This window comes from Phalacrocorax carbo, chromosome 3, assembly GCF_963921805.1.
Source record: "Phalacrocorax carbo chromosome 3, bPhaCar2.1, whole genome shotgun sequence".
Lineage (NCBI taxonomy): Eukaryota > Metazoa > Chordata > Aves > Suliformes > Phalacrocoracidae > Phalacrocorax > Phalacrocorax carbo.
In genome coordinates, this window is record NC_087515.1 from 29,616,386 (window position 1) to 29,627,372 (window position 10,987).

A 10,987-nucleotide genomic window follows, 5' to 3' on the forward strand; every position below is an offset into this window, starting at 1 on the left:
TGTAATGATTGCATTACTCCTGAGGAACTTTTCTTTTTTTTCCTCCCTATATGCACACTTCTATAATGATGTATTATTTCAAATACAGCTTTACTTTCTGAGGGAAGGGTGAAACTGCATTCCTTCAAAAAACAAGCACCATGCATCTTGTATCTATAAAAATAGCTCTTTCTTTGAAATAAGAACACTTCAGAAAGTTAAATGCTGGCTACTTCAGCTACACCCACAGTTATGTAGATATTTATAGAGAATATTGTTGCAGATAATGTTTCATTGGATCTTTCTTGTAATTTTGGTATTTACTTAAGAATATAGTAGTTGAACATCTCAGCTGAGCAGAACGACAGTGCATCATGATAGCAGCATTGATTTTTAGCTAGTTAGTAGACAAAACAAATTGATCTGGCTAGCTTTTGCAATTTTTGCTGGTCTATGTATGTGAATTTATAGTAAAAAAAAAACATATTTGGGGCTCAGAAAGGGCTGAAGCTTTTTTCCATTAAATTTTTTTAAAATGCTTGTTACTTACAAATAACATGTTTAAACAGTTTTAACACTTTCTAAGAATTTCTAAGCACTTCTAACACTTTTTAGAACTCATGAAGTGCTGCAATATGCCCCACTTCTGGATGCGAAGTTCTGCTAGCAGCCAGTCCCTAGAGAGGATGCTGACTTACACTGCAGCTATCGGAAGAAATTGATGGCTTCAGTGACCTTCTGGTCTTACAGGCTCTCTTCTGGTTTTAGTTATTTTTGTTGTCCAATTCATGCTTGTTTAGGGTCATGATTCTATTGAAATAAGTGGCAAAACTTCCTGTATTCGAAGACAGGAAAATCAGACCCTATTTTCTGGAAATGCAAACATTAGAATTTATGTATTTTTCTGATGATAAGCAGCACCAACTAGTATTTGGTTTAGTATGAACTAACAATATATCCCCTATGTGTTAACTGTATTTCCATCTGCTTGTAACTACTTTATATGATTTACTGACACTTAGGGGCTCCACCCTGCAGCTGCTCAGCATATGGTAGTCCTATAATCTTAATGGAAATTTTATATATGAAATAGCTATAGGAGGTCTTCTATTTTTTTACTACTTGGATGAGAAGAGCCCTTTTTTCACCTGTTAATTGCAGAATGTTTTCCCTATAAACTGTAAACAGTTATTTTATAAACTTCAAAGACTGTAAATGATCTCCTCAGACTGCTTCCCCAAAACTGTGTATTTGTGATTCTCTGTCACTGCGTAGATCCATTTGGGCAGATCTGCCCGCAGATACAGCACGTGTGCAGGTTGCATAGCTGAGTTGCCTTACGTGTTCCAAAATAAATGAAAGAGTTGCCAGTGGCAGACCAAGTCTGGCAGCAGCAAAGTGGCCTTTTCAGTTCCTTTGGATCACCAACAAAGCCCAATGCTACAATATATTAACATTTTACGTAGTATTTTAATGAGCTATGCGGAGCTAAATTTTGTAATTTAATTTCTAATTTCCAGCTGTCAGCTCATGTTACTTTATCTTTGGCAAGAGTTACTTTACTGGTGAATGTTTATGGCCTGCAGCAAGTGTTGAAGAACAGCATATAAACCTCATTGTCCCATCTTGAACTTGAATACATAGAGAAGACAATACAATCCTTTCCTCCCAATTTGCCTATTATATCCTCGTAGGATTAACCTGGAGATGTGCCATGAAAAATACAGATATGCTATTCCAGTGCTTCCTTTTATTTAGTAGGTTGTTCATTTTTCCCTGAGTTTGCATATGTGAGTGTTTTTATCTGGAAACAATCAAATGTGAATTATCCTGTTTTTTTGGAATGCCAGTTTGTTATTGTTCAGAAACTGGTTGAAAAAATTAAGTCCATATTAAAGCTTTTATAACTGCCATGAGAATTCCCAAGAGCAGTTTTTTTGTCTGCATTATAAAGGATTGCTAATAATAAACCTGTGCAATTTTTGCTAAAAAAGGGCAGTGGGGAGGGGGCAAAAAAAAAAAAAAGCAGCGAAGTGGTATATTTCAGATCTCCTAAATTTAAAACATACATGGATAATGGTTTCAGGGCCCAATCCTGTAAACTCTTAAGCAAATGGCTTTATTAATGTGACTGTATTAATATGTGTTCATTCTATCTAACTTGATTAAGACTGAAATTTTACATACATCACTCTATTTGAAGGATTCATTCTAATTTGTCACGTATAACAAGCCAGAAGTTCTGGCTTTTAAGACTTATGTTCTCTGTGCCCCGTCAAGATAGAGTTTTTCCCAATTTGAGAAAATTTCCCTCATCTAACCTTGTTACTTAAGTGTTTGTTCTATTTTATAGATACTTTCAGTTTTGCCTAGAAGCGCCTTATGGTGATTTAGCCAAGTTGTGCTCTTAATGGCTTCAACTAAATCTGGAGTATTCTTGAATGAGGGTATCCACATAAGGATTAACACTCATTTAGCTAAGGAGAGTCCTTACCCAAAATATTAAAACGCTATTGTTTTTTGTAAAGCTCTGGCAAGACTTCCTAGGCTTTGGGCAGTCATTTGAGCTGACAGCAGCTTCCTCCCCCATGATCCAGCTTTGTGCCCTGTCGGCATTTGCCTGTCCCCGTTATTTCTCTGGCCTTGCTGCTGCTGCATCTTCCTCCACTCCACTCCTGAGTCAAGTCTTGGAACTTCGTCCCACGGTGGGTGCAGCATTCAGAGATGTGACTGTTGTCTCTCTGCAGCAAGGCTTATGCTGCCACAGTGAAATTATCCCACGCTTGTGCCTTGGAAATCCTGCATGACAGCCAGTGCCTGGGTAGCAGGCTGACCTGGTTGGGGACATGTCTGTCAGCTGTACAAGACCTAAAAAAGACTCAAAGTGAGGTTTGTAGAAGAGAGGTCAAATGATGGAAGTTGTTGTAAAGCTGTCACATCCTTTCTTTCTGTGTGGTAAGCCCCTGCCTCTCCTAGGAACTTCAGTATGTGATTCCAAGTAGAATGGAACTTCACTGATGTATGGCTAATTGTTTATCTTCAGGAGTATAGCATGAGATAATAGAAGAGAGTTAACAGTCCTCAGTCTGGGGGAAAAAAAAACCAAAACACCCCAGTGCATCTTCAAAGAATAGAATTACAATATTCTTAATGGTTCTGCCAATTTTATGCCGCTGTGACGAGTCAGTATACTGAGTTACTGCTGGTTTAGTCTGCTGCATGTAAGAGGATACTGATTAAAAACAATGTGTGAGGAAATAAGAATTAAAAATGTTAACACAAAAGGACCATAAGCTGAATTTTCATGACTTTGGGATTTTTTTTTTTGTGGGTGAATGTTTCTAATAATTCAGACCATTACTTTAAACCTGATTTTTTGCCCTGCCTGTCTTTATACAGATCAGATCCCATTCCCAGTTTGGCGACCTCTGCCAGAGAGCCACTGCTGCTTCGTGCTGTCCCAGCTGGACACTGGGCAACTATATTGCTATTCTAAACAACAGATCATCGTGTCAAAAAATTGTAGAACGGGATGTCTCTCACACCCTAAAGCTGCTTCGCACATGTGCCAAATACTACTACAACGGAACCCTGGGGCCAGACTGCTGGGATATGAACGCCAAAAGGAAGGACCAACTCAAGTGTACAAATGTGCCTCGCAAATGTACCAAGTACAATGCTGTTTACCAGATACTTCACTATCTAGTGGACAAGGATTTTCTAAGCCCAAAGACAGCCGACTATGTCTTACCAGCTTTAAAATACAGCATGCTCTTCTCTCCAACTGAGAAAGGGGAAAGCATGATGAGCATTTATCTAGATAACTTTGAGAATTGGAACGCTTCTGATGGTGTAACAACCGTCACAGGGATTGAGTTTGGAATAAAACATAGATTGTTTCAAGATTACCTGTTGATGGATACTGTGTATCCTGCCATAGCCATTGTGATTGTCTTATTAGTTATGTGTGTATACACGAAGTCCATGTTTATCACGCTGATGACTATGTTTGCAATAATTAGTTCCTTGATTATTTCTTATTTTCTCTATCGAGTAGTATTTAATTTTGAGTTCTTTCCATTCATGAATCTCACGGCATTGATTATTCTTGTTGGGATTGGAGCAGATGATGCTTTTGTCTTATGTGATGTTTGGAACTACACAAAATTTGATAAACCTCATGCTGGAACCTCTGAGACAGTGAGCATCACGCTGCAGCACGCTGCTCTTTCCATGTTTGTCACAAGTTTTACTACCGCTGCTGCCTTCTATGCTAATTACGTCAGCAATATCACAGCAATCAGGTGTTTTGGTGTTTATGCCGGCACTGCCATTTTGGTGAATTATGTTTTGATGGTTACATGGCTACCTGCTGTAGTTGTATTACATGAACGATACCTTCTCAATATTTTCAGTTGCTTTAAGAAACCTCAGCAGAGGGTATACAACAACAAAAACTGCTGGACAGTGTTGTGCCAAATGTTCCACAAGATTATTTTTGCAGTCTCGGAAGCATCCAGGATATTTTTTGAAAAAGTTTTGCCATGCATTGTTATAAAATTTCGATATATTTGGCTTTTCTGGTTCCTTGCCTTAACGATTGGTGGAGCATATATTGTGTGTGTAAATCCAAAGATGAAATTGCCATCCTTGGAGCTCTCTGAGTTTCAGGTATTTAGGTCTTCTCACCCATTTGAACGATATGATGCAGAATACAAAAAGCTTTTTATGTTTGAACGTGTCCATCATGGAGAAGAGCTCCACATGCCAATTACAGTAATCTGGGGTGTCACACCTGAGGATAACGGTGACCCTTTAAACCCTAAAAGTAAAGGAAAGCTGCAGCTAGATAGCAGTTTTAGTATCGCTAGCCCAGCTTCACAGGTTTGGATTTTACGTTTCTGTCAGAAGTTAAGAAATCAAACATTTTATTATCAGACTGAAGAACAAGACTTCACAAGCTGCTTCATTGAAACATTTAAGCAGTGGATGGAAAATCAAGACTGCGATGAACCATCTCTTTACCCCTGCTGCAGCCACTGGAGCTTTCCATACAAACAAGAAGTTTTTGAATTATGTATCAAGAGAGCTATAATGGAGCTAGAAAGAAGCACAGGGTACCATTTAGATAGTAAAACCCCAGGGCCTCGCTTTGACCTAAATGATACTATCAGGGCAGTGGTGTTGGAGTTCCAAAGCACCTACCTCTTCACGCTGGCTTATGAGAAAATGCATCAGTTCTACAAAGAGGTGGACTCATGGATTTCAAGTGAGCTTAGTTCTGCTCCTGAAGGTCTTAGCAATGGTTGGTTTGTGAGTAACCTCGAATTTTATGATCTTCAGGACAGCCTTTCTGATGGTACTCTGATTGCCATGGGTCTTTCAGTTGCTGTAGCATTTAGTGTAATGCTTCTTACAACTTGGAATATAATTATAAGCCTTTATGCAATAGTCTCAATAGCTGGAACTATTTTCGTCACTGTAGGTTCTCTGGTTCTTCTTGGATGGGAGCTAAATGTGTTAGAATCTGTCACTATTTCAGTGGCTGTTGGCTTATCTGTGGACTTTGCTGTTCATTATGGAGTGGCTTATCGCTTAGCCCCTGACCCTGACCGAGAGGGAAAAGTCATTTTTTCTTTAAGCCGTATGGGTTCTGCTATTGCAATGGCTGCATTGACTACGTTTGTAGCTGGAGCAATGATGATGCCCTCTACAGTGTTGGCATACACACAGCTTGGCACTTTCATGATGCTTATAATGTGCATTAGTTGGGCTTTCGCAACATTCTTCTTCCAGTGCATGTGCCGATGCCTTGGACCCCAGGGCACTTGTGGCCAGATCCCACTACCAAAAAAACTGCGGTGTAATGCCTTCTCTCAGACCTTTTCAGGAGCCCAAGGAGGCAGAGGTCAAAATAAATCACATCCTGTTAGCAAATATCAGCTGGACTCCAGAAGTCAAAAGCCAGAAATGGAGCATGAGCACTATGAGCTCGAGCCTCTGGCATCACAAACTGGTATCTGTAACACTGCAGAGAAAGTGACTTATGAAGAAACTCATATCTGCTCAGAGCTCTTCAGCAGCAGGCCCCAAAACACATGTATGCCTATGCATTCAGCCTACAATAGCGACATGAGTAAAAGCATTAAAAATGTTGCTAGTTCAGCTATGCTACAGGCCTCTATTGACCAACATGCCATATGCCCAATTTTCTCTCAAAATAGGCAGTGTAGCTGTCCTGATGCATATAAGCAAGTGGCAGTGAAGTGGAGTCCACACTCATGTCAACAGTTAAGTGACGCCTTCTGTTACCAGTGTTCTCCTTCACCAGGAACCGTACAGATCCAAAGCTCTGTAGCTCCTATAAATGCTTTACAGCAAGCTGCCGAAGGTTACGTGCATCCAGTCCAGCACGTCCTCCACTGCAGCTGCCTTCAAGGAAGGCTCAAAAGAACAATGACACAGAACTCTCTGCCTAAAAATTTTTTCCTCCAGTCTGTGCAGCAGTTTCAGGCACATCAAAGAATAAATAGGACAGATTCACATGCTCATCAAAACCCTGAGGAAAACCTAATAACTGTTCCAAAGGTGATGAGCTCCTCACAGTTTCTCTGCCAAAACGCAGGACCTCTAATAGTGCGTTGCTCTGAATGTGAGAGCAGTGTATCAAATAACCAAAAGGGATTCTGTCAGCAGGCAGACAAGTGTGATGAAAAGGGTGGTACAGAAGTGAACGGGGTTGAAAGCAAGAAAGCCTCTCTGTCAAAGCAGAAGAAGAAAGCTGAGAGCAAGATAGATCAGCATTCTTTGCAGAATGACCGGGTTTTGAAAGCTGACCAAAATGATAAAAAACATCTGCTGAATAGGTCAGTGGGGGACGCTTGCCATGAGGGTTGCCGTGAAAACTCACACTGTTGTAGCAAGGCTATCACAGTGAAGTGCAATTCTGTTGACTGTCAAATGCCAAACATCGAAGCCAATGTGCCTCCTATGTTAATGCGCCCAGAACTTTCCAATGAAAGTTTGTTAATAAAAACACTATAATAAATCTTTAATTTGGCAATCCTGTGTCTTTCTTTTAAAAGTAAGTTTAAAATGCTAAAAAGGAGAGTGAGTCCTGAAAAAAATATTAATTATAATTTGCATTTTGGAATTAAAAATGTATTTATAGAACAGTAACATTTATACGTTTCATAAAGCCATCACATGTAAAACTTGATGTTGTCCAGAATGTTGTTCGTTTTTTTCTTTTTCCCCTGTAATTCATAAACTGGATTATGCTTAATTTAGGTTTTGCTGCAGGGCATTAAGGTTTGAATTCTCCTTATCAACCATTTCAAGAGACAAAGCATTACAAATAAATTCTCCCTTTTCTGAAGCCAGGGCTTGTGAGATTGATAACGTTTGGGATGGGCTGAGATTGCCACATTGTCTGAGTACACCATTTACCTTTATCCTACTGCTGCCTTTGCAGGCCTGTGCGCAGCTCAAAACAGCTGCAGGACTGTAACTGTGTTCATTCAGGATTGTCTGAAAGACCAGCTCTGCAGGGTAGATTGTTTGAGGAATATTTTTAACTATTTATCCTAACAAAATCTAAAGAAAAGCTCTTGGAGGTCAACAGCCCTTGCACCACCGTTGTTGTGTATCTGTGTATGTAATGCAGTAAAACATTTTATACTGCCCTTTCTGGCAGTTACTGCATAGACTTTATCATTAAATAGTGGAGAATACAGGTGGAAACAATAGTGAGTGAATGTTATTTACTTCTCGGTGATGACAAGAAAAGTATAATTCATGTGTATGACGTGTATGCATATAAAATCAGGAGTAAATAAATTGGGCATGAAGTGCCGTGCAATACTGAACTTTTTCCCACAAAGTATGGGAACTAGAAGTAAATCTGCTGTGGAGAAAGGCGTAGTTAATGTACATGTTCTAGACTTCCTGTCAGTAGGATCAGATTAAGTCAATTCAAAAGGCTCAAATCCATAAATTAAAACATTGTGCTCTTGAGTTTTCCTACCCAGAGAAGTTCCAAGATGTAGTTACAAATAATGAACTAAACCACATAACCAAGACATTGGATTTCAGACATTGTATTTGTGTAACTACGGGGTTTAGTCAAATGACAGCTGTGGTTTGGTCATGGGAATACTTGCTGGTCTCATCGTTCACGGAGAGTGGATTTGAGAGCTGGAACTGTGTAGTATATCATAATGGCTATGCACCTTAATGACAAATTTCTCTTCATATAATCATTTGGTTATGCTGATCATGTTGATTTTCTATATGCAGATGATAGAAGGTAGATTTCGTGGACTGATGTGGTATCATGTACTTGGTGTGTTACGAATCACTGGAGGAAAAGCCTGGCTTTTTCTGTTCAAATGTTCATGTTAAAGGAACGTAAAGGATTAGTATCATACACCAAACCACTTTGGTTTGTCTGGGAGTAGTGATGTTAATGCTTATATATCTCAGTGACTGGAACAGAATAAAAGGTTGAAATCTACAGAAAAAGCTAAAATAGTTTTTCATGATTTAAGAAGAGTAGCATGCTTTCTTAGAATAAAATAAAACTCACTTTTAGTTCTTTTAAAACTCATAACTCAATTGAGAGCCAGATTCTTTCTGAATGTTTGTAATGAGAGTGATCCAAGGATTTTCTGTGCACCATAGAGGCTATTAATTATGAAGAGCTAAGACTTGCAGTTCTAGCAGTCTAGAGAAATTAAACAGGATAAGAAATAAACTGGGCTGTTTCTGTTGTCCAGCTTTCTTCCTGACCACCGCACCTGCCTGAGTGCAGTTTCAGTGGGGGGGGTACGCAACACACTAAGCAATAAATTGTCCTGAAATAAAAGCAATGTTAGTTTAATTGACCTGCAGTCAGGCCTTGCCAAAGCAGTGTGTAATGCTTACGTAGTGCCTGTCACATCAGCTGTCATTCACAGCTGTGCCTTTGAGACATGGGCCTTAGGGGAGGACCCCAGCTAATGCATCTACACAACACAGGACGTTTTGAGCTGGTGAGCTCAAAAGTGAGGGTTTTTTCTAAGCTGGTTTTCCACAACTGCATTCTGTATAAGGAAATACCTTTTGACTGCTTATATTAATAACTGCTTTTATAAAGGTGAGGTAAGCGATAGAGATTAATGTTGTGTTTTCATTATGATTTATATGTTCTGAAAGGCTGATACAGTGAAAAAAATGGGGCAGATAAGGAGTTGTGATGTAATGTACTCTTAGATTAAAATGAGCTAATGTACTTGGCTAGCGAACAGTATTGCTGTTGTGTTTGCCTTTTGTGACTTGGCCATTGCCTTCCTGCTAACTACTGTATTATTCCCAAATCACTTAGCTGGACAAGGAGCAATCATTGAAATAGATAAATTCAATGTTTATGTATGTAGCTCTGTGTGTGCGTGTACCACGTCTATGTTGATTCATGCATAGACTCTAAAATCCAAGCCAATACAACTGGAGAGTGGAAGAGAGTAGCAGTTGACTCCAGTGACAGCTGAGGGCTGATAAGGCTATGATTACTCTATCCCCAGAAAATTCATGAGAGAAAAAAAAAAAAATTAATAATCAAGTTTTTACAAGCTACTAGGAACAAGCAAGGAGAGGTTGGATCCTGCTCCAGGAAGTCTTAACAAGGACCATTGTATCCTACTGAGATATCTCTCTAAGACTTGCCAATGACTGCAAAGTCCCAAGGGAAGCTGATGGGTCTAAAATACCCTAATTTCCATTAACTGATTTGCTGTCCCTGAGGTCCTCCCTTGGATTGGGATTGCGTAGTGAATCTGGATGTGTGCATGCCAAGCTGGCTAAGTGTGGTGCTTCTCTTGTAGGCTGCCCACTTGGGGTAAGGGCCCTGCCACTGGCACTGGCTAGCGCTTCCTCCGTGAAGTGACAGGGTCCTGGCTTTAGAAGATGTGGAGCTTTATTTCTATGGATAATCCATTCGGTATTTACTAAATCAGGCAGGGTAGGTGGTATTTGTTCTGGCAGTGATGACGTGTGTAGCTTGGGACATGACAGATGAGCTTTCTGCCTTTTCAAAGTCTAGGAAAGACTTTAACTTGTATGTGCAGTGAGGCTTTAAAGTGACATCTCTTTGATTATCCAAAGGAGAAAAGAAAGACTTTGTGTGGGACAACAGTGATCTGCTTGTGGCTCTGAAGTTGCTGGTATGCTTTCTACAGTTATAAAGAATACAAATGAGAATCTTCCTGGGAGTGGGACTTGCATCAGAGACCAACTCTCCCAAATTCACCTCACCCAGGGGGGAAAAAATATATTTAACATATTAGATACCTTAGTTGTCTGTATTGTCCTTAAGGTCTGTGTTTTTCTGATCACAATCTGGCTTATGGTACGGGTAATACAGTAATTAGTTTAAGAAAAAATGATCCAATAACTTAAGTCCTTTAAAATACTACACCAGGGCCAATATATAATCACTCTGAATGCAGCTACCTCATACAAAGTATTGGTAGATGGGTAGGTAGCTGGTATAGTAACGTAAAGGGGTTTTTTAAGTTACTATTTCATTGTTTGTGTCTTTTAAGAAAATAAAAATCCATCTTTTTACAATCACCTGTAATGGCTTTAATTTGATCCTTTTTAACTAATGTGGGAGAATTGCTTTGAAATGCTTTGGATTAGAAACACCTCTAATTTTACCAGATGGAGCCCTGGCAGTCAGTGCAAGGGAGCTCTAAAAATACAGGTTGACAAATGACAAAAATTTTATCACTGTAAGAAATGTCAAATGTGATCAAAATTGAATATATTTTATTTATATAGAGAATGTTATACTACTTAATATAGGTAGCAGATGGGAGATTCAGGCCAAAATCACACTGACTTCATTGAATCGGACCTTAAATTTTTTCCACATGCTGGCAAGCTATATTAAATTTTACTTCTGCCAATAATATCTGAAGTGCCTTTACGTCTAGCATTTGATTTATGATGGTGAGTTGGGACAGCACCC

The 10,987-nt window shown here is 39.4% G+C and overlaps 1 protein-coding gene across 6 annotated transcripts in view; it reads left to right on the top strand.

The window, feature by feature from the left end:
- The window catches only part of DISP1 (dispatched RND transporter family member 1), a 95,131-nt gene extending 84,547 nt beyond the window's left edge, over positions 1 to 10,584 (top strand). For all 6 annotated transcript variants that reach the window (XM_064446322.1, XM_064446321.1, XM_064446320.1 and 3 more), the window contains one exon: positions 3,379 to 10,584. In XM_064446322.1, coding sequence (XP_064302392.1) covers positions 3,379 to 7,023 — 3,645 coding nt within the window. In that variant the 3' untranslated portion in view covers positions 7,024 to 10,584. The remainder of the gene's footprint in view (positions 1 to 3,378) is intronic.
- Positions 10,585 to 10,987: the final 403 nt, after the last annotated feature.